The sequence below is a fragment of the Aphelocoma coerulescens genome, chromosome 3, assembly GCF_041296385.1.
Source record: "Aphelocoma coerulescens isolate FSJ_1873_10779 chromosome 3, UR_Acoe_1.0, whole genome shotgun sequence".
Lineage (NCBI taxonomy): Eukaryota > Metazoa > Chordata > Aves > Passeriformes > Corvidae > Aphelocoma > Aphelocoma coerulescens.
Genome location: NC_091016.1, coordinates 27,953,837 through 27,978,073, shown reverse-complemented (window position 1 = coordinate 27,978,073; position 24,237 = coordinate 27,953,837). Strand labels below are relative to the sequence as shown.

General features: G+C 41.6%; 2 protein-coding genes across 4 annotated transcripts in view; one reads left to right on the top strand and one right to left on the bottom strand.

The window, feature by feature from the left end:
• Positions 1-11,297, top strand: part of SMYD2 (SET and MYND domain containing 2) — a 28,499-nt gene extending 17,202 nt beyond the window's left edge. For both annotated transcript variants that reach the window (XM_069009553.1, XM_069009555.1), the window contains 7 exons: positions 800-867; positions 2,566-2,668; positions 5,030-5,140; positions 6,929-7,049; positions 7,248-7,422; positions 8,841-8,949; positions 10,903-11,297. In XM_069009553.1, the coding sequence (XP_068865654.1) occupies positions 800-867; positions 2,566-2,668; positions 5,030-5,140; positions 6,929-7,049; positions 7,248-7,422; positions 8,841-8,949; positions 10,903-10,983 (768 nt within the window). In that variant the 3' untranslated portion in view covers positions 10,984-11,297. The remainder of the gene's footprint in view (positions 1-799; positions 868-2,565; positions 2,669-5,029; positions 5,141-6,928; positions 7,050-7,247; positions 7,423-8,840; positions 8,950-10,902) is intronic.
• Positions 11,298-12,552: 1,255 nt separating this feature from the next.
• The window catches only part of PTPN14 (protein tyrosine phosphatase non-receptor type 14), a 112,615-nt gene continuing 100,930 nt past the window's right edge, over positions 12,553-24,237 (bottom strand). For both annotated transcript variants that reach the window (XM_069009549.1, XM_069009551.1), the window contains exons 18-19: positions 22,389-22,552; positions 12,553-18,391 (exon numbers count right to left, since the gene is read on the bottom strand). In XM_069009549.1, coding sequence (XP_068865650.1) covers positions 18,263-18,391; positions 22,389-22,552 — 293 coding nt within the window. In that variant the 3' untranslated portion in view covers positions 12,553-18,262. The remainder of the gene's footprint in view (positions 18,392-22,388; positions 22,553-24,237) is intronic.

The window sequence follows — 24,237 nt, the reverse complement described above, 5'->3', positions numbered from 1 at the left end:
CTTGACTGAGGTGCATTTTGGCCACTTAAAGTCATATAAACCACATGAAAAGAGCTGAAACTTCTGTAAGATTCCTTTTACTTGGATGAGAACAAAAGTGAGAAAGTTTTAAAACCTGCTTGAATCTATTCTATAAGAGAGTTTTGTGAAGAGAGTTTTCTTTTGATCCCGTGTCTGTTTAAATTAGGAATACACTTCCTCTCATACTCTGTCCTTTTTCTGTCCCCTCCTATTCTATGTCTTTACGAGGTTCAAGTCTTTCTCAGTGCTTTTGTTGTTTTCATGTGTGCTTTAGCTGTAGCTGATATGTGCAGTCTTTGATGACAGGTGCTGTTGTGGCAGGTCTCTGTGACTTATGCTCCATCAAAGCTCTGTACTGCCCCAGCCTGGCTGAGTTTGCTGCCCTTCATTCCCACGTTGCTCCTTGCATGTGTAGTTCTGCTGTGGCCCTTTCCTTGTCTTGGCCCAATGAAGTCTCTTTGCCTCATGTTGGGGTGAGGTTTTGTGTGCACTTTCTCTTGGCTGGCCCTCCAAGGAGCAATCCACTAGATGTGTCCTGAACAGGTTCAAGTGTTGGACTGTCAGTTCTTTGGGGTCCTGTGCATTCCTTTGGAGAGGCATTCTATCCTCACTTCACTTGTTGAGATGTCATGGAGCTCCCTGTGAGTCTTGGGGAGGTGGATGGAAAATTGCAAGCAAATATCTGCAATTGTGTTTGATGTATGAGAATGTGACATGAGTACATGTGGAGTACTCAGCTGACCAGCAGCTGATCCATCACCTTTCTCTTTTTTCTTAGGTTAACTGTAATGGCTTCACAATTGAAGATGAAGAACTCTCTCATTTGGGATCAGCCATATTTCCTGAGTAGGTTGATTTTAATATTTTAAAAATAAAACTAACTTATTTAAAAACAAGCAGAGGAAGTATATATCTACCAAAAGAAATCAGTTTATCTTGTTTTAAATATCTTTAATTGGCTAATAAAATGTGGCCAATTATTTGCAGTAGTTTTTCTTAAAAATCCAGTAATTTTGGTAAAATTGCTCATGTAATTTGTTTTGAAACTTAGACTGTGAACTGTATTCAGGTTGGTAGAAACACTTACTTGGGTAGCAGGTTCTGGGTAGGGACATCAAGTAATGATCAAAGCCAAGTGAAAAGGATTGCAGGTGACTTGCTCTGTTCACAACCGTCTGGTTTGGGTGGGTATAATCCTTCACCTGGTGCTCTCTGAACAATATCCCTTCTACCTTTGTGCCTTGGCAAATAGTAAATCCTTTTCATAACTTCTTTGAGCCTCCTTGCTATGACAATGGAAAAAAAAATGTGCAAGCTTCTTAGCTTTACAAATAAACTGCAGATGTTAAGTGTTAGCTGCAGTTCAGGAGTGGGGGACCACAGCTTTCTTTAGGGCCAAGAAACATTTCTTGCATTTTTAAATCTTTCCTTCCCACTTAATATTGTAGCAGAGGAGGGTATTTTGTGCCCCTGATCTTTGCACAGCCTGTATGAAGGTATTAGCACTGAGGCTTAGTTTGACTTCCTGGTGAGGCTTGGATTACTCGAAGCTTATCTGTGTCAAGGTAACCTGAAACTCACAGATGCCTGCTTAAAGCGGGATGTGATTTTGCCAAGTGCTGCAGACAAGCAGTAGTAGCTAGTCCTTGCTTCACAGATTCTTCTTCAGGCAGGTCTGTCTGCAGTTCATATCCCTGATCTACAGATTGGAAATTAATGCCTTGAAATGCCCAGGATCAGAGTCATTGTGGGAAGAGGAGAGTATTGAACCAGGCTGTTTTGGAAAAATGTCCAACACTATCCTTTGTAAATGCTCGGGATACAAGAGTCAGATCTTTTCTACTTAACAGATATGCCTGTGAGCTAAAAATACTGAAGAGACAGTTGTTATTTTGCTAGATTGGAAGAGAAAGAAATAAAATTACAAGTTTTATCTTAGATAAGCAGTGAACTGCACTTTCTCCAAGCTTGGTATTAAGGGGGTTTACTTTTCTCTATCCATCCAGGTTTTTGTCCAAGTCATGTGCTTGTATAACAGAGATCTCCTCCCTCCCACTTCAGACATGGAGGCTGTTTACATTTGAATAGAATCCAGCTAAAATTTTGACACCCATCTTAAGTTGCAATGCAGCAAAGGCTTTTGTTTTCATGTGTTTGCTTGTTTCCTTTTGGGTTAAACATGTTTTTTGTTCTTTCTCCTCTGAGGAAAATAGTCTGTCTATCATGTTGATAGTAAAGCTATATGAACATGCCTGTCAGCTGTCCTGTAGCACTGTAAGAAGGGGAAAATAATAACTTACCTAGTAATGCAATAATAGGATTTAAAAATTGTAATGATTCATTAGCACAGCCATTCTCCATATCATTAGAATAAACAACAGCACAACAGATTTTCCCAAGGTTACCTTCATGTTAAGCCTCAGAATAAAAACAGCTTACTGACTGAATCTTTCAGACTTATTTATTTTGTGAAGTGGTGCTTAACTTTTTGTCTGTTGCTTGTGGTGGTGGTTGGGGAAAACATTTACTTTTCTACTTTTACAGTGTTGCATTGATGAACCATAGCTGTTGCCCAAATGTGATTGTGACTTACAAGGGAACCTTGGCTGAAGTCAGAGCTGTTAGAGAGATTGAGCCTGGAGAGGAGGTAAATGCACAGTGTTTGAATGGGCTCTGTACTTGTGCAACCTGACAGGATTCATTCTGCTTCTCAGGGTTCATTTCTATTAGATGGCACTTTAATAATAGGAAGGAAGGATCTCATGTTTCTCAGAGAAATGCAAGATGGTGCTTTGGAAAAGTTAGGGTGGCTCTGGAGGACTAAAGGGATTTTTAGAGACAGTACCCTATTTTGTACTAAAACATGGGAAGGGCACCTGCAGCAGTCACTGTGTATCTGCCAGCCTCTCTCTCAGTTTGCCCATCTGTAAAATGAGGCTGAGTTTACTGATGTTTGGCTGGTGCTTTGAAATTCCAAGATCAAAGCAAATTATTACTGCTATAATAGTTCCCAGTATAATAGTAATGTGTTGAAATTGAAGCCAGAATAAACAAGGTAAATGGGTACAGATAAATCCTCTGACTTCTGTTTGGACAGAACATCCACAAAACATGGGACTTGGTCATATCACCTCAGTGGCATCTGCTGGGAAGTCACAGAACAAATGTGTGTTTTTAGGTGGAGTGAAACTGAACACAGAAGGATAAAAATCTGTGAAATTGAGTAAGGCTCTGGGTTTACTTTGAAACTTTCTCAATCAAATAATGAATTTGGCAGGGAGTTTTAAACAGAAGAGCTGCACTTTACTTTAAAAAAACAAAAAAAGATGTTAAACAGAGTTGAGAAGGATGTTCAAATATCTGCAGGGAATGAAGATACTGAACATCCTCTCTGGGGATGGAGTTTGCACAGTTTCAATGGCTTATTTGTAAATAATAATTTAGTGGGCGAAGTTAATGCTGATAAGCTCAGATTTGATTTTTGATAACTTCTACTGTTTTCTGAGGTGTGTGATAGCAGCCTGCAAGAAAGGTAGAGAGGTTGTTTTTGTGGATTGTAGCTGTTCCCCATTGTGAACAAAGTGAATTTAGTTGCTGTAGCCAAGGGTGAATGACTCAGGTGAGCAATTTCTTTTGATGCCATTTGCCAGCGATGATTTGTCTGTGATGCTGGCAGTCACTGCAAATGCATTGTGGTAACAGACAAGGACTGATTCTGGCTTCGCAATTTTGCTGTGGAATCCCAGACATTTTCAGCATGTTAGGGGGAGGTGTATCATTAGAGGTAGAGAAGTGGACTCTTTACCTTGCTCAGCATCTTCTTCAGCTTGAATTCTGCCTTAGAAGCTGCATCAGCTCTCCAGGACCTCACGGATTTTGCTCATTTGCTTTTCTGACACTTCAGAATTTTCTAACTGTGAGCTGTGGCTGTGTGTGGTCGCTGTGCAGTCTCCCAGCCTGTGTCTCCATCTTCAGGCTCCGTGTAGCCATTGCAGGGCAGCACTGTAAAGTTTTTTTGCTGTAAATGTGGTTCCTGCCTTCCACATGCTTTTAAAATATCGAAGGGAGGAGAGGAGTGTGAGGGAAAGTGTGAGATGACACACACTTAAGAAGAAGGTGCACTGTATGAAATTACATGTAATTTTACTTTTAAAGAAAAGAGAAACTTTAAGTATAAAGACTGAGCAAAGCATTTCAAATAACCATAAATGAGGAAACGGAGCTAAAGCTGTTCCTTGGTCTGCAGAATGATCAACTGCACCGTGCATAGGATGTGTTTCTTGGGGGAGATCTCATTTTAAAAGCAGAGCATTAAAGCTAGTTGCAGGGGTTCTTTTCTGAAGACCATTGAAATGGAGGAAAACTTAAGAATAGTGTATATGAAGGGCCTTTAAAATGATCAAAAGCAGGTTTTCTTTGCTTTAAAATATTGCTGCTGAAGTAAATCTGATATTCATTCTCCTTGAACTGGAGCACTGGGCCTCTCTTCTTTTCAGAGATCTAAAGGTCTTGTCCTAAGTTTCTAAAGCTACTAGAGACTCGTGTTGCCCCAATTTTTGTAGGTTTTCAGAAAGAAAAATTTGAGATTCCAGCCTCCAGAAAACCAGGCCACTGTAATTTATCCTAGGCTGGATACCTGAAATCATTATTTTACTTCTGAAAAGTAGGCATCTCTTTGTAGTCTGACAGGAGCCTGAGATTTATGCTGTGATAGTTTCCTTATCCACACCTGAATCTTGCTCTCCTGGGTGCAAGCCAGGGTAATATTTGAGGGAAATTCCATAACAAATAGGAAAGGAACACTTCTCTGTCAGGCTGCATTCACAAGTGACAACTCCTGATGCTGCCAAGGGGCTTGGAATGTGAGGGAGCAGCCAGGTGATGTGGCTGCAGGGGTCCACAAGCTGCATGAATATGTAGTTGTCATACTACATATATCAGAACTAGTATAATAAATATGTTTAATGATGCTGCTTCTCACTAACTGCTATTTCTTTTCACCATGTAGATTTTTAGCAGCTACATTGACCTGCTGTATCCCACAGAAGACAGAAATGACCGGTTAAGAGACTCCTATTTTTTTAGCTGTGATTGCAGGGAGTGCGTTACAAAAGAAAAGGTAATGCAATTGGTGTGAAATATACTTCTGACTGTCAAGGCACCTACCTATGTCCTTAGATGCAATATTCTATCTGGGTTAATTACATTTTGGAAAGTAGGATAGTGGGATGGGGGGGTGGTTTTGTTTTTCTGTCTTTCTGTCCAGAATGCTTTCTGATACTCATTCTTTTCCACTGTAATTATGACGCGTCAGGAAATTTCCTGGTAGAGACCTATTTAAAGTTCAGCTGTAAAGCAAAGATGAAAACATTGTTAAAAGTAGATAATTATACTGTGTCTATGCTACCTGGCCAAAAGAATTTAGCTCAGAATTTTTGGGTTTTTTTTTTTGGTAATTTCATGCTTTCTACCAACTCGCAGCAAGGAAATCTTGCTTGGGGCATTTCTGGGGTCCTGTTCTGGGATAGACTACTGCTGCATTTCCTGGTTGGGACATTACAGTCAATTCTAGGTGACACTGTATGGCATCTCTGGATGTTTTGGAGACCCAGCAGAATCTGAGGAATGGCCTTTCCTACAATAGCATCAGATTGGTCTGCTCAGGGGCAGTGTGGTCCTGGGTCACAGTCCCTGGTGAGGTTCAGGCCAGGGTTATTTATGTTCATTAGACATGAGCTGGTGCCCCTCAAAGGACAAAGGAAGATCCAGACAGTCTTCCTGAAAACAAGGTGTTAGATGTTTTAAAGAAAATCACTTATTGGAGGGAAAAGGTGCCCAACAGATACTGAGACAGCTGTGCCTGTGCAATCATTTGGCCCTCCTTCACTGAAGGTCCTACAAGAATTGAGCTCTGTGTAGCTTATCTGTCATTCCAGACAAGATCAGTGTGTCTGGCATAATCTAATCCTTAAGTTCCAGATCATTTTTCCTCCCATCTTCACCAGGCATCCTTTTAAGAGCTGCTTCCCAAAGTGACCAGACAACCATCTCCTTCCCCTAAATGGTGTCATCTTTTGTAATTTTTTTTCCCAAATAGTACCCAATACTGTTGCTTGAGATCATTCTGCTGGTACCATACCAGTTTTTCCCCACAGTTACCTTGATAATTTTGCCATGGAATTTAATGAAGCCAGGATTTCACCTGTGATTTTCAACAATCTTCTGCTCTGGGAGTCACCTGTCACTCATTTTCCTTCAGTTCTGAAAAGAGTCCCTGTAGCTCTCTCAGCTGGCAAATTAAATAATAATAATAAAAAAAAAAATCTAGCAACAATGTGAAGCTTAAACAGCAAAAAGTTGTCTCTAAATTGTAGCTGACTCTTCATGAAATAGTATGTTAGATAGATAAGAGTACGTGGAGCTGTCCAGCAGAAATAACAAAATACATGGAAATGCGGTTTTGTCTGTAGATCTGAAGGATCCTTTTCTGGGTTCATGTAATTTTCCACAGAGACATCACTTGGTAGTCGACCTAAGGTATTTGAGCTGTTATAGCCCTAAAACTAAGGCTAAATTTGTTTTAAACCCTAATCTTTTTGAAACAGTGAAATTTCTTATGTAAAACTGCTTGCAACACAAAACTGAAAAGCTGTTCGATCTTTCAAAAGAAAGGGGCTTCATGGAAGTAGAGAATAGCAGATGAACTGGAGGGCCAGGGGATCCTAGGATTTCTAGCCAAGGCTTTAGAGAAAAATTGCAGGTGCACATTCTACCTTTGTTTTTTCATTCTTTGAAGAGCTTAAGTTCGCATCTGTGTCTTTTTATTAGAGTAATTTTGTATAGCAGGTGCACTTTTATTTGTAGGGCTTGGAACCTGCCTTTGTAAGGTCCATTGTGTTTCCTTCAGGATAAAGAGAAATTGGAAATCTGCAAGCTGAATGATCCTCCGTCAGCAGAGACAGTAAAGGACATGATCAAATATGCCCGGAACGTGATTGAGGAATTCAGGAGAGCCAAACACTACAAATATATCCTTTGTCTTACCCTGATTCCACTGGTGTGTGACCTAAAAATCTTGCCTGCTGGACTTCAGAAGTACTTGCAGGAGAAATACTATGACCAGTAGAAATTAAACTTATCTCTGTCCTCTTTGTGTCTGAAGGCATTACCAGATAGTTGTATAATGAGAGGCCATAGATTTATTGCGTTCCTTGACTTCTTCCTACCCCCTAGCGAATTACTGGAGATCTGTGAACTCAGCCTGGACAAGATGGGTGCAGTGTTTGAAGACAGCAATGTTTATATGTTACATATGATGTACCAGGCCATGGGTGTCTGTCTCTACGTGCAGGACTGGGAAGGTGCACTGCGTTATGGGCAAAAAATTATCAGACCGTACAGGTAAATATGAGAGACTATTTTTTTTTTTTTCCTTAGTGATCTAATTCAGTAATCTGAACAATTAAGACAAGTCTGGGCAGAGATCACTTCTCTCAGTATATGTTGTATAGACATTCTATCCATGATACCGCTACTCAAAAAGGAACATTTAAATGCTGGGACAGTGTTTGTTACTATCAGAATGTGGTCTGCAATATATAGCAGGACTGACTTTGAAATCATTGCTTTGGGTTCTCAAAACAATTTTGTGCCACCTTGGGTGCTGTGCTAATTCTGCTTAGCTAGATAAATACTGGCTTCTAAAATACTGTAATTTTTTACTAAAGAAGGGCTTCAAACTACATCTGCAGCCGGTATTTTGTACAAGGTAATGGAGGCAAAGCCTGTGTTGCTGTCAGCTTCCCGCAGGCTCCCAGTCCTCTCTCTCTGCAGCAGAACAGTGGGCATGGCTGCAGGAGAGCAGAGCCGTGTCCCGGGGCTGGGGCCGAGCAGCAGAGGGAGCTGGAGATGAGCTCAACTCCTGCGCTCAGAGCTGGGGGTGCCCCGTGTTGCTGATCCTGCAGCCCTAGAGATGGAGGCATGGGAGAATGCCCAGGCTGAAGCCCTGCGTGGGGCAGGGCAGCACACAGCCTCTGCAGGAGATAAGAATACTGTTTCTGATAAAATTCTCTGGTTTTGCAGTAGTGAGCCCGTTCATTAGAACCAGCCAGTTAGGCTGGCTGTGTCTGGTGCTGCCGTGAATCTCCCAAACAGATTCTCGTCTTGAGATGTGACTTTCTTGCCAGCTGGGGGGAGCACAAGAAAAGCTCTCCCTTTGGAACAGATGCCAACATAAAGTCACAGATCACTTGGCAGAGAACAGTGATACAAAGAAGGAGCCAACATTCCCCCCCTGGGGGCTCAGTACTATTTATCTTCCTTGGGACTTGCCCAGCTCCTCTGGCTCTGAGCCTGGCATTCCAGGTCAGCTCTGCTGAAGCGGGCTCTGCCCGCTCAGTGTGTGCGAGCACAGACTGCCATGTGTGCCCTGAACACTGCAGAGGGCCCCTCGCTTTCCAGCCCACCAACTATTGTGGAACACACGGAGCGACTGCTGCGGGTGCAGGGTGGCTCCAAAAACTCATAACAATGCAGGCTCTCTCTGTAGCTGGCTAGATTAAAACTAGTGGCAGAAAGTCATTGCCATCTGACAGCTGTTCAGAGGCATATGGTAGTTTCAGTTCAATTCCCAGCTGACAGGCGTCCCCATCCCAGACACAATTGGCACTGGCTCTTGGCAGTCACGGCAGAGGGGATGAGCGCTGAATGGGCAGGGGCAACGAGAGGCAGCTTCTTGCCCCATGAGAGAGGGACAGGGGCTGGGAAAATGCAATGAAACTGCCAAGGCTGATAAAGCTGCATTTCTTTCTGTCTTGCAGTAAACATTATCCCTCATACTCGCTGAATGTTGCCTCCATGTGGCTGAAATTAGGGAGACTGTACATGGCACTGAAGAACAGGACGGCTGGAGTTAAAGCCCTGAAGAGGGTATTTATTGCCTGATTTCTCCATTAATAACACCAGTTCAGATTGTTGAAACACTGTGTGCTTCTCTGTCAGTGAGCCTGGAGGGGTAGGAAATGCACCATGAGTTAATATATTTGGTCACTGGATTTTTGGCTCAGATTTGGCTTTTCTAGTGATGGAGTATAGGTCTGCTCATGGGTGCCTTTTCACAGTGGGCTCATACTGCAGCAGCTGGAACAAGAATTATGCTTAAACATTTGCTCTGAGTTCTTCACTGAGCTAGAGCTGCACTAGTGTAAATGAAGCAGAACCCTATCTTCCCCTCATTTGCTGGGTAAGGACAGGAAAAATGCTTGGCTCTTATAAAAGGCACATAGTGTTTCATTGAAGTCTGTGATTTCTATATCCAACTTAAGCTAGGCATGCTTTTGGTAGTTATTTGTTCTGGAACCAGTTGATTTTTACATAGCTGAAGGGAATTCAATGCATCTGGTAATGCTGAAATTGGCAAATACAGCATTTTGGTTTTATGTTTTCCTTCACCTCTTTTTGTTAGTCTGTGCCTTATTCTTTAGTTTTTTATTCTTCTATTTTGTTATTAGTCTGTACTGTGTTTCTTGACTATTTTCCTTTATTGATGTTGGACAGAAATTTATTTTAGTTTCTTAAGCATCAGTGACTACTGTAGTATATAATGACTCAGTGTGGAATGTCACAATGTATTTCTTCTTGCTTTTTAGATGCTGGCAAGGTTTTAGCCAGCAAATAACAGCACCATCCAACCATGGTGAATGATGCTACAATCTATGCTCTAAAATGTAACTGTTACCTAGTTTGAAATTGGCATAGGTTTTCCTTCACTGTGGTGTTAAACCCTTGAGTAGAAATGGGAATTGTGCCAGTAGGAGCATGGGATGGGGGGTAGGGAACTGTGAGGTAGATTTGTTGGCATAGTTAGTTTCCTAACACAAACATTTTTTAATGACTCACTTCCAAAAGCTGTCTACAGGAACTGCCCAAAGTTATCCCAGCCTCTGATGATTGGGATTTAGTGGAAAAGCAAACCCATTGTTCCCTTTCAGTTTGTGAGCAGCTCATCAAGAAGGTCCTCCTTTCTTTTTGTGGGCAGGAGGAGGGTTGGAGTCATTTCTTGCTGCTGAGGTGGAACCAAAAGCCCTTATTGTACTGACCTAACAAATACAAGAGCATAAAAGTTTCCCAAGGATGAAATGACTAATGCTCAGAGGGCCAGGATACCACAGTTCCTTGCTCTGTCTTAGCACTGTTGGTCTTTAAACATTCTCAACTTACACTGAACTTTCCTCTCAGTTCTGTCTCGTGCTGCCTTTTATCATATCTTTTCTCAAGAGGAAATCTTGCCCTTGCACACATTCTGCAGGGCAGGAAATGTGCCAGTCAGGGGGTTTGTCTGCCTGCAGTGTTCCCTCTCAGGCCTGGAGCAGGCTGCAGGTGAAACACTAGGGAGTCAGGCACAGCAGCATCTGTCCCAATCTGACAGGATCTCCCTTTTGCTTCCTTTCTGAAGAATGGGCAGTCTCTGGAAGGAGCAGAGGGTTTGCATTACTCCTGCACGAGGCCTGCATGTCTCTGACAGCTCAAGGATAAATTGGTAGGAGCAGAGCTCGCTCTGATACTGGCTAAGTCCTCTGCTGGAATATTATCCACCGCACTTGCAGTTTTCTGTCCTGGAGCTGGTTGCATTCAAAGTAGTTTTGTCAAGAATATAATTTTGAAAGGTGCTTTGGGCTCCTTTAAGATCAAAGATGTATTCTCTGAATATAAAACCTTTATTACTTAGTTTTGAATTTCATTTTATTTCCTACTGGGTTTATGACTACAAGGGGACAAAAAGTAGCTAGAGGTGTCAGACTGCTTCAAACCTCTAAAGAGAGTATTTATAGCCTGGTGTTATATATGAATCAATTGTGTGAATATTTTTTTTTCTTTTCATAGGCAATTGCTATCATGGAAGTAGCACATGGGAAAGATCATCCATACATTTCAGAGATCAAAAAGGAATTAGAGGACCACTGAGCCTTTGAATCTATGCAATCCTTCAAACCTTTATTTAAAAAGCCTTGTTATGGAAACCTTCAGGAGCGCTTTGAAAAGCGGTAGAGTATGAGCACAGTTCTGTCCTATAATTGGAATGACAAACACACTTAGGCCTAGCTTCCACACATCTACAATTGCCTTTTTTTTTCTTTTTTAAGGAAGCATCCATGGTTTCTTAAAGGTTATGCCTTTTGATGGCTCATGGGCAAAAATGGCCATTTTTTTCTTTAGGGATGTTGATGTGGATCTTATTTGTGTAAAATAAATAAAGTGGTCTTGGGCCCTCTTGACTCAACTTGTACACTTAAATGGGTGTGATAGTTTTGTGATATCCACTTTTGCCCAAATAGTTTTGCTTAATGTGACAAATTAGAAAAAGCCCTACTTTTTCTGTTGTGGTTTGGCATCCATTTCCTTTTTTTTTTGCATCATTTTTGTTTGCAGTGGCTTAACTGGGAGAGAGGAGAAATAGGGTGATGAATTCTGTACATGTTACAGCAATGCCACCACTGTTCCCTCAACCAGTTAATTTGCAGGTCCATCACTGCTCCTGGCAGATGAGGATTCATCACAGTAAAGACCTAGAGCTCAACTTCTCTTGTACAGAAGATACTGACACCCATCTTGGAGCTCGGAGGCTTGCACAAGACATGAACTATGCAAATTCTGGCTTTTTAGTCCCCTTTACAAGTTAAAGTGAGTTATTGCAGAGGAGAGCTCATATTTCCTTACAGCCATACTTTCACCTCCAGTGGATTACAGCTATTGTAATAGTATGTTAGCAATTATTTTTAAGAGAGGAATAGGAACACTTTCTGAGGAAAAAGTCCAGGACTTAGCTTTCTCCACCCATATATAAAACAAGGGAATTTTTTTCCCCTCCATTTAGATCAATGGGAGGAGTTTGCTTTTAAGGATGGGGGAAAAAAAGAGTGTAGCTGTAAACTTCTAGCATCAAAACTGAAATATGGTGCTCAATAAAATTACCTGCCCATTCCTTACTGTTTTCACAGCTTATAAAATATGATGAGAAAGAGAACACATCACCCTTAAGAACTTCATTGTATTTTCTTTCTTGTAAGCACTGCTCTGAAAATAAAACTGCTAGAACAAGGGTCTGTCAGCTCATTTTGCTGAAATCTTTCATTGCTCTCCAGCCAGCAGTTGCTGCTGGAGTACATAAAACTGCACCAGATCTACAATTCCAGAAAGCCAAGGCCATTTAACTACAGCCAAACCTAGGAAGAGGGCAGTAGCTGACTATTTTTATCCTAACTTTGTCTTATCAAATAAGCTCTTGTCCTGGGACATAACACCTTTACTTCAGCAAGTCCACACTTCAACACCAAAGAATTGGATTAGCTGAACATGAGGCACCAGTGGGAGCCTTGCCCCTGTGAAACTTGGATTACTATTTACAGAAGGTTATTCAAAGCTCACTGTGGCCCTGGCTGTGCCTATCAGTTTAACATGGGAAACCAACTGAAGCAGTGTAGGTGCAAATACAAAACCCTTAAGCTGATATAGAAAAGAATACAAACATTGTTTTCCTTGAAAAAAAATGTTTTATTGTATACTGTGAATATGAAGGACAGATTTACCAAAAAATCCTTAGTGACTGAAGACATTCTCACATTTGCAAAAGCATATAAGAAACTATTTACACAAAGGCAGTGAAAGGGGTAAAAAAATTATTGCAGTCAATTAATGCTGATAGAACTTTTTATTATAAAAAGAGAAAGAAAAGAAACAGTGCAAAAATACTGTCAAAAGTAATCAGTTCTATACACAAGATAAAACTGACAAGCATAAGCTTATGTACTGATATGAATAATACATTAGAATATAAAATAGCATGCATAGATTTTTTTTAAAGGCTTTCAAATAGCATAGAATAGTTCTGCCATTCAGCCCTAACAGGAGGGAGTGGGGGCAGGAAGGGCACATAACTGATGTCCCATTTCTCTACAGAATGTGTACATACAATGAGGTGGTGAGATTCAGATCACTGTTTTGTGCTAAACTGTCAGGTACAAAATTACAGAACAAATAAAACAGGAGGCATCAAAATACTGAAGTAAAACAGGACAGTAAAATCCAGTGACATAAAACTTAAACATGTTATCTCATTTAACACATTCCACACAATAACATATGGGAATATTACAGTCATCTGCATGTGTAAACTTTTTCCTTTGTAAAATAGCCAAAGAAAGGTACTTTACTAGTGAGGAAAATGTGTTTTCCATATGGAGCAATCTCAACAGTCTAAACAGCCTGTTACCAGTGTTTCTGGCACTCAAGATTTGCTTTCTTTTGAAGACCAAGCAGAAGCAAGAAAATACTTTTATTTAACATACACAAAAAGGAAGTTCTTATACATTACATCTGTAAGTTGTGGAACTCACCAGCACAGGACATTGTGAAGGCCAGAGGAATAAATGGCTTCTAAAGAAAAGATAATGGGATTTGTGGAAGATGGATCCATCAGTAGGTACTACACAGAGTGAGCAGGATACAGCTTTGGCCTCAGGAAGCCCCTAAAGCAGAGGCCCAGAGGGCTGAGAACCCTTTTCTATACACATCCCTATTTCTTTCTCAACTACCAGCCACTGTCTAACTCAGGGGGTGCCCCCCAACCTGACATGGAAATAGTTTGTGGGAAGCATTCCTCTTTTCTGCCTGTGTGCCTAATGAAGGAACACTACCCCTGAAATACCTGGAAATGACTGTCCAACCACTGAGTCTACCCAGGTGAATCAGTGGCAGTCCTTCCCTTCCTGTTATAAAGTGCTGGAATTCTCCAGTGGAAGCTACTATTTATCACTTTACTGATAAACAGCTGATTTCCAGTTCACTCTCCAAAGGCAAAGTCTTGTTGTTAAAGCACGTGGGAAACTCTCAGTGAGGGTGCACATAACACATGGGCAACAAAACTTCAAAGAAATGCCAGCCAAAAAAACAGCTGAGAGAAACCAATGCAACTGTAATCTAGGATACTCCAAGAACATTGACTACATTTATTTACTTTTAATATTTATATAAACACTGCTATTTTTGAACTGTGCACTGTTTTTTTCACAGTTTATTTATGGTTAATGCCTCCATCTTTTTTGCCCCACAGCCATCTGTTCCCTTCCTCAAATCCCAACCCCTGCAAGCAGCTGCATGTATAACATCCTTCTCTCTAAAGACTTAGATGGCACCTATAGCTCCCTTAGCACCAGGTACTACAAGAAAACCTCTAGAAGGCTAAGACCGAGCTGGGGACAATTGCCTTTGGGGTTCTGGACTTGCAGCCTTTCTCTTATTGGCATCAAAACCTATCCCAAACTCCATATACCTTGAAGTATACATCAGCAGCTTTATATTCATTTCTGTAGAAGAGTGGTCTCAAAGGCTGTTTCCATGCAGTCCTTCCTTTCGTGGCCAGCTCAGTAATTTGTTCCTGCAATGTGATGCAGCCTTTATTTCCTGAAGTGAGTGCCAGCCTAGCATTCTTTTTTCCACCAAGAGAAGCAACAAAATTTAACTCAGACCTCCCTCAGTGATGCATGAGAGCTGCTACAGCAGAGATCACCCTGATGATTCCACTTTCTGAGCACACAGACCACAAACTGTTAGCGAGGCTGACAACAGCTAATTCAGTCATCATCTCCTCCCAGGAGACCAGCGGGAAGTCGGCTGTTGGAAATGCGGCATCGGCAGTAGCTGCTGGATTTTCCCTACAGATTTCTGTGCTGTATCCAAGTACAAGATTTCCCATCAGCATTTCTTTTAGAGTTGCTTGTGGACTACACAGACATAGCAGGTATTGGATCAAAAAAGTAATGTCCTGGCTCACAATGACAATAGCTATTGAAGCACTTAGATTGGAAAAGAATGAGTAAGTCTGTGTTTTGCCATTTGCATTTCTGTTTGTTTACAAGAAAGTAATTAAAAAAACCCCAACTTTTGAAATCATGCAAATATTTAATAGCATTTGTAGCTGAGGCAGCTGATTTAAATAAGTAGAACAGAAATGCACTTCAATGTACTTCAAGGACTGTGTGGCAATAGGTTAAGTTCTCAGAGACGTGTCTCTTGCCAGCTAAAATTAGTTTAGGGAATTTCTGATAAGGCTGAGCACTTAGGATCCCTGTATACCTATACAGGAAAATGTTTGTGGGAACAAGCTTCATCTTTCCTCAGGTAGTTGAGGACAAGAGGTGCCAAAACAGGCCTTTGTAGGACCTGAAACAAGTAGGACCTCAGCAGCTGATGTCCTCCATCCTCCAGTGTGAACAGAAACAGGATCCCCACAGCACTGAGCAGTGTCACAACTCCACTGTCATCTCTCCCATCAAACAACGGGAGGCATGAAATGTTCAGACTGTAACCAAAAATCTGATGCCAGTACCTCAATACTATAGTTGGTAAGAGTTTAAATTAGAAAGGAAAAGGGTGTTAAATACAGATGAAGAGTGCACAAAAAGGAAAGTGGACACAATGGATTCCCAAGCCAGACTTACTCATCCACTGCAAGTTCTCTCTTGGAAGGCGTCAGGGAGTGTAGGTCAGACTGCAAGGTGGGTGCCCTGGGAGAAGACTGTGTCAAAATTCCATTCATTGATGAATCACTGTGAGATTTTTCAATCCAGATTCCAAATGGATGAAACTGGTCTGAAATTACGGTTATGCTTTGATGTTAAAAAAACATCACAACAAACATCAACTCCCAACTGTTCTTTTCTCCTCAAGGGTTCTGCTGTTTAAAAGTCTGCAGGACAGAAACTAAACAGCACTGTTGCTTTAAGACTCATGTGTTCATTCCTGCTATGACTAAGAAAATTGGATGCAAAATGCATTTTCCTGTCACTCCCTAAAGGTTAGGAAATACTGCCCAAGCAATTTCAGCCTGATAAAACTACAACAGGTTCAAAGTGAGAAGGTTCATTTTTTCCCTTACAAAACTGTATCACATTTCAACCATAAAACATCAGCATGCTGAGGGCTGCTTGTAAGCTGGGGTGGAAAAGAACCTCTGAAGACATGCACCAGCCCAATTCACTTATGATATTAACCGATCTAGTCAAGATAAAATCTAGCAGGGAAAAATACATTGAAGTCAGATGAAAGGAAAAGTTTAAAATTACCGTTCTTCAACAATGAAAGGGAAAAAGTGACTCACATTGGCCTCTATCTACCATACCAGCCACATTAGGAGTTAATTGAAATGACTGTTTACTACATGGCCACTTATTTGGCTCATTAATAGGCACTGACTTAATTTGGAAAGGATTTTTAGTGCCTTTTTCTAATTAATGTTTTTCTAAGACACCTATGATGCATCTTTGCATAAAAAACATGTGCGTAATTTTCTTCCCTTCAAACACAGCTCTTCACACTCTCTTATGCAACAACTTTCCTGTGCTCGTTGTAGCAGCAGAAATACACATTTCAGCCAAGAACAGCTGAATAATAAGACATAGGAACAGATTCTTTTCCCTCCTGATTTTCTATTTCTCATATCTAAGTGGAGCAATGGGACTTGACAGCTCTGAGTTCAAACTTAATTCATCATTAGGAAATTATTCAAAAAGTTATAACGAGATAACTAATTTAATACACTTTGCTTCAAGGTTTATTCCTTGGCTTTTTTCCCAGATATAAAGCATCTCTCTGCAATTATCATGCAGATGCTGCTGAAAAGACTTTAAATGGTTGCTGCTAATTTAACAAGAGATATGTTGGCACTGGCAGAAGAAATTAGAGGAAAACTGAAGTTGACTGAAAACTCAACTGATCCCTAAAAAGAACATGGTCAAGGTATTATAGCAAAATAAATCCTCTCCATTTGTTGGTGGCTACAAGTCTTCACCAGAATCTTCATCACCTGTTAGGCCTGTATTGCAAAGTACCAAATCAACACAGTGCTGTTTTAAACACGTTTAAGAAACGTTCTGGTACAGAACCTTAGCTTCAGCTCCCCACTGATTTTAGTCTCTTTAGTGCTGAAATTACGAGTGCTTGTAGGCTTAGGCCTTTGTACATTGACCAGGGTTTGGAGGCAGGCATGCAACAGAAAAGCGACAATAGGATTAAAATATTAAAAGTATCTGGGGAAGGGATACCGAGAAAGGTGATTTCACCATGACAAAGTAACTGCATTGCATCACCTGCCCCGAGAGGCTGTGAAATCTTCACCCTTGAGAATTCTGAAACTGGATGTGACCACGAACAAGCCTATCCAAGTTTAAAGTTAGCAGTGGGGTGAGCGGGGCTGGGACCAGAGACCTCCAAGGCTCCTCTCTAGCCTGATTCATTCTCTAACCATCTGACGATAGTTCACACATGAAAACTAAGGCAGCTGGAGATGCCTAATTTAAATGAGATTCCTTTTCTACAGGAGGTGAGCCTCAAGGCAATAATGCTTTCAGTGTAATTCATGAGAAGGTGCTTGATTTGGCTTTTTCCAGATACATTTGGTTGAATATCCTCTGCTGTTCAACTCTCAGTCCACCAGTTATTGGAAAGACTCATTCACTGACTTCAGCCTGCTGTAGATCACTGCACTTCACCCTACATTGCTTCTTATGAATCCCTTCAAGGGCTGCACACAGCAGCAGAAGGCCTCCTTTAAAAGATCCACCACTGTTTCTTTCAAGGACTAATCTAAAACCGTAATTCTTGTGGAATTTGAATAGTTTAGCACCCAAAACTCTCTGTCCTCACAATGTCCTGTGCTTGAGCCCTCTGCAACGTGCCCACTACACGTGAAGAAGCTCAGGTCTCCATGCTGTGCACCCTTAGCTTCCACTCACACAGAGCTGTAGCTGATATCTAGCAGGTCTTGTTTTACCAGGGAAGCCACATACTGGGTCCAGAATGTCCTTACGTGAGAAAAAGCCCACTGCCAAATAACTGTAGGTTTCAGAAGCTGTGTAGCAAAATAAAAGCCAGCAAACTACCTTTACAAAGGATTGCCTTCCTTACAGACATGTTACAATGCAGACCAGCCATGTCAAATGTGGTTCACTTTGAAGGTCACTATAAGTTTTATGAGTTATTAAAGTAATTCAAAAGTTATTCCAAGAAAAATAAATTATATCTTGTATAAAATAATCCGCGGGAGACTAGTAAAGAACCATCATTCCTTACTTTCAAGACAACTTTAAAAAGTGCAATATATGCACACAGTGTTGTCCAGGCAGTTCCCCTTGTTCATCAGTAAGGTTCAGTCAGATCCACAATGCTGGGTCTGGGATGTTTGAAAAGATTAAATAAGTCTCGAGTTTTGCAGGAATTGTATGAGCACTTGGTAGACAAATTTGTACTGGGCTATGGTCTGGATCATAAACACTCTCTGCTCCCGCAGGTGTCTCAGCATCACAGGAACGTCCATCTTCTGTAAAGCAAAGGGGAAAAAAAAGCATAAGGATCTGGGTTTATTAAATCAAACAATCACTGTCTTAAATATCAGTTATCTGACACAGGGAACTCTACTATAGGTTCCATGGACAAAACTAAATGTGCAGGCAAAGATACAGATCCTTTCACTAAAGGAGAAGGGAACTCACTGCCACCAAAAGATTCAGGGACTCCAACATCTGACTTCCCATAGTCAAGTGTATGCTAGCAAATAATGCTCCAGGAGAAATAGGTCTGTAAAGTGAAACAAAGACCCAGTATCCACAACACATGTTTGCAGACTCCAGGCCAGCATCAGTTTGTTGCCACCTACTGAACATTCCCTGGGACACATTAGGGGTTATCCAAGAAGGCATCTTCCAGCTTAGTTTCATCCAAAAGAAACTCACTCGTGTGCCCTGAAAATGCTCTGCAGCAGGAACTAAAGTAAGTAGGCACAGATAAGGAGATCTACTGGGAAAGCACATCCCTAACCCCATCGAGCACACTGGGGCACAGACAGCCTGTAATGGTCTGAACTCAAAACCAAATGAGTTCTGTGAAACAGAGGCCCATGAGGTGAAGTGTTAGAAATCACTGCACATTTCATTAGGATGCTATGATCAGATTTCTAGCATTTAGGGAGCCAAAAACCTATGATGCTGTTGTGTTTTATCTGTTACAACAGGTACACGAGGAGCTATTGAGAAGTTGTTGAGCCATGAAGCTCAGCCTGCCAGGCTCAAATTCAAACAGCGTGTAATGTGAGCCAAGCTGAGGGACACAAACCTTCTATGGCAGCAGTAAATGTGAGCATTAAGATACACACTGGTTTTGAGGAAGTTCTTAAGCAGTTCAAGATATAAGACTAAAGAACAGCTCCCCTATCAGGCAACATAAACTGCACTTTGTAATGCCCACTTGCCATTGCAGAAGCACCAAGAGGAACTTAGTAAATCTTTTGACTGAGATTGCTGCTAACCCTTGGAGGCCCAACTGAGCATGGAATCTGCTTCCAGGCACATCTGAAGTTTCCTGGAAAGTTTAAAATAAAAGTCACGCTGCATATCCATTTCTGTCCATATATATAAAACTCAGAATCTCCATTCCATGTAAACAAGTGTTAACTCATAGGCTATCACTTTCTGAAAACAAGGCCAAATATTCTGCCACATAGCCCAACAAGCTGTTATAAAAGGACATGTCTAGAGAGCCAACAAGTGTAAATATTTGGGATGAGTAATGCCATATTATTATCAAACAGGTGCAAAGAAAAATGGAAGCTCTTTCCAGTTAACTTGGCTAACTTGGAGAAAGCCTCCCTGTGGATTCAGATGCTTATGAAAGCCACATGGTCCTTGCTGAGCAGAGTCATGTGGAACCTGATCTTACCTGAACAACTACAGCAAAAATGTAGGCCAGATTTGACCTGCACATCATGTTTGTCCCTCAGCAGCTCATTGGTTTTTAGTGGGCACACTGTGTTCCATGCACCTCCTCAAAATGGAGATGGCTTTGCCTTATCTCAGAAATGGAAGAAAACCTCATCCTGCCTATTCAGCCCTGCTATTTATAGACAGCTTAGTATTTAATTCCAGGTAAGAAGAATCCCTAAATTCACCTTCATTACAATGTACATATCAAAAAAAAAAAAAAAATATATATATACACACACATCCCTAATGCTTTGTTAAGCTGGCACTTGCAAACTGATCAAACAAAAATGCTAACTCCTTTCTGCCTCCCAAAATAAAGACCTCCCATGTGAAAGCATGCTGTAGATGCAATCATGAGTTAATGTCCCAGTGCCAAGTCTGGACTAAAAGTTGATAGAGCAGGTTCTCAATTACTTTCTCGTACTACGTGTCTACAGCAGTAAGGATGTAATGACGTGACATTTACATGCCATGCAGCAGTTACTGAAACTCTACCCCTGCAATGAGATACAGCTTTAGACTCAACCAGCCATTGCCCAGAAGCCACAGTGACTGAAGCTGTATAGAATTTGATTAAACATGGCTTTTTACCTAAATCTGAAACCTCAGGCTCAAGAGTTCTGGTTTTTGTTCCAGCACTGCTGCAGGCTTTCCAAAATGGTCTGTATCAAAATTTTCAAACTCTGATTTTCTCTCACTGTTAAAATGTTAATACAGTTATTTGCTAGGACACTTCTGTGAAAACCAATTCCTAAGACTAAAACATTTTAAGTGGTAAGTAATTTTATTTCAGGAAGAAACCCCAATCAATTCTACTACAAAATAAACAAATGAAAAGGAACCCCTCTGTGCAGAATCTGTCACAAACTGAAAACATGCTGTCAAGATTTTTAATCTTTTTTTAAAATTAGGTTTTAAAAAACCAAAAACATTAACTTGGTACAATCTAGAGAAACAAAACCCTTAATGAAAATTGTATTTAATGTTAATGATGATTTTCACTATTAATCAAGACAAAAGAATGCTTTAATTAAGGGACATCAGAGAAATCCTTTATTATTGAGCACTACCATCAGGACCTAGTGAAGTTCATGAAAACTCTTATGAATGATGTCAAGGCTGAACCTCATGCTTAGATGTTGAGGTGCTGCCTTTGCCAAAGCTACTCTTTGCCCAATGGGTGACTTAAGTAAACCACAGACTGACTTCTGTAAACCGAGGTGGCCAGACGCTGTTGCACAACCCTTAGAGTTTGCTTCTGTGCACATACAGAGGATGCTGTAAAGCAGACGTGGCTACACTGATGCTCACAAGCAATTCAGGGATGGCTCTTTTAACTCTCCAGCTTTCCTCTGGCATGCAGAAATTTCATGGCTGTTGTGTGAACAACAGAAGCAGTCACTTCCACATGCCAGTGCATAAGGAAAGTAAAGCAGGCTCAAGAGTCGGTGCCATTGCCCCACACTGGAGCAGCTACTGAGCAGCAGCCAGCACTGGGAGGCTGCTGAGTTCCCAAGGCACATCACTGTGGGCCCTTTCTTGGCCAAGCTACCTTCTCCTTTCCCTTTCTCCTCCAGCTGCCACCACCCCCCCAACACCTCCCACTGCCAATAAAAAGCAAGAAAACAAAGTGTCAGCTGTGACACAGATCTACGGGACACCTTCACCTTCAGTGTGGCCCAAGCAGAGTTGGAGGAGGTTTGTCTCAACTGATATGAGCCCAGGATCTCTAGGGATCTTGTGACTCCAGAATGATGAGTTGCTGGAGTCCTCAGTCTTCCCTGAACTCACCCAGTGGCTGATTATTGGGAGGGGCAGATGATATATGTCTATTTGTCACTCTTTCTGCATTCTTATCTCTACAAGCAGCTTTGGTCTTTGAGCATTTTCTTTGGCAAGAGAAGCCCCTGGTTTCCTTAGCTGTCATGAAAACTGTGTGGCACGTTGATAATCAAGATGTGATGTTCTTCCTAGACAGTTTCCCAGTGACAGATGAAAAGCAAGTTGCTACCCATGGTTACTCTACTGGGGCTCTTAACTCCAGACTGTGTTACTCGTAATGCTGGCTGCAAATCCTAAAGCCCTATTCCCCACAGGAATACATACATACACTTATCCTTAAAACACAGTTAAGTTTCAGTCCAGGTGAGATTCCAGTCCCTACAGGAGCGAGGAAGGAGCCCGAGGAAAGAATTTAGAGAGCAGAAAACTTCAGTTAAAAGAGCAAGGACATTACTCTCTAGCCTCTCTCAGGCAGTGCTTGTAAACACACTGTCTCTAGACTTTTAATTAAATACAGGTATGAATTAGACTAAATTCTTAAAAGAGAGAAGAAAGCCCTATCTTTGAATGTATTAAAATAATCCTAACGAAAAAAACCCCATAATATCAACTATACAGAAAACTACAGCAAGTAACCTGCCATGGGGAATCTCTGCCTGTCACATTGCTCACAGAGGCAGAGAAAGAAAGCACTTCAATGCCTTTTAATTTCAATCTCAGAAATGTAGCCAGTTAGCCAAGGGACAAGCTCAGGGTTTGAAAACAAAGCTGACTTACTTCATTATGCTCCAAGCAGCCAATCATGAGTTCTGTTAGGATGACCACTCCAGTCCTCCCCACCCCTGCGCTACAGTGGACCACAATGGGAGGGTTGCAGGTGTTGCTGCTGTCCAGCACGCTGTTGGTGTGCCGACGCACCGACTGTATCTCCTCCAAGTAAGCTGCAAGAGAAAATGCAGGCAAGGATGCAAACATCTGCATGTCTAAATGTAAAATTTAGGAGGGGAGGGAGAGACAGGGGAGAATGTGAAAAAGTTATTCTCTGTCAAAGTGGCAATAATTTACATTTTTTACAGCATAATAATTATCTTGGCCAGGGTGCACTGAACAGCACTGCATCCAGCAAGTACCAGCTGGGTGTCAATTATTACTTGGGAGTCTGCTCCTTTAAATTAAATAGTTCTTTTAAAAAATTAAATTCTGTTTTCCCCCTTGCAAATCTCCAGGTCCCCTAAGCAGATGATTCTAGACATTACTTACAGCAATTCCTGCTATTAACAGGCTGGGATCAAAACAACAGCTAAGTCCCATTGAAACTACTGCCTGTCAAAGCCAGTATCAGATGGGAAGCGAGCATCCATCTGCCCTGTTCCCTCTCTTCCTTCTCCCTTCTAGACTGTGACAGAATTTCCCCCTCACACTCTGCTCAGGCTTTGTTTCTCAATAGCTACAAGCCCTTCTGGGATATCACTGCTTTGTTTTCCCTGAAGCCATTTGTAGAAAGCTCAGGACTCAGGAACAGCTGCCTTGTGTGGCTGTCCTAGTGTCATTCAACACATCCTGCTGTCAGACCACTCTGAGAACCTCATGTGCTGGAAGCTCACTCAGCTTGCCAGCACTCCAAGTGGCAAGTGAGACCCGAGCTGCACTCTCCTGCTCTGACCCTTGGTGTCAGGGCACTGCAGCCTCAGCTGTCCTCTCCCCTCAGGCAGGATGGGGCTGGAGGCCTACCATCATCAGAAAAGCTGCATTTTAATGCACACAGGGAAACGGGACTCTAAGTGGTGGCAAACAATGGGAGAGAGGAAATGGGGACAGTTAGGTTCCAATTACTGCCATGCCCAACCACAGCAACAGGGGTTGGTAGGAAAAACAGAGTATGGAACAAATGAGGAATTGGGCAATAGCTTTTCCTTCAAGACAGATCCCTTGGCACTCCTTTGCTGAAACTGAAATGCCATTTTTTATTTTTTGCCTTGGTGACAGATCTGGGGAAAGGAGGATGCCCTACTTACATCAAGCGTGTACCATGCAAAGGAGAATGGATCACTAAAGGACTGTAGCTGTGGCGAGACTGAAGAGGAACTAATGGACCTTCCTGAGAGAGGACTTAGCTGCCACAGAGCTGCAGCTGCAAAACTTTCAGGAACTAAGAGGGCAGGCATCTCCAACACATCAGTACACCATGTTCAGACTCCTTCAGTGGTAATTTAAAGATTCCTGCATTGTTCTCTACTGTAGTGCCAGAGATGTGTCTTAACTAATGGTTGAATTCCTATTACTTAATATGGGAGGGCTTATTGGTAAGAATCAGGAAGTGCTATCAACACATTACAGATCAATGAAATTGCTGTATTTTCAGAAATCTGTGAACCCGGACCATATGTAACTGGGTACATGTGCTTACATGTACTGGGTACATGTGCTTACAAGGGTGCCAGTGAGTTCAGACTTACTGCAGGTGTGATAGAGCCCTCTGCTCTTTTGCAGAAAGAAAAACTGGAGAAGATGCACCGTATTTCACTAGCAACTGATCCTCTCTCACCCACACCTCTCTAACCACATTTGTATACAGCCTATTATCTCCTACACTCATTAGGGAAACAGTAACTTTAACTGACAGATC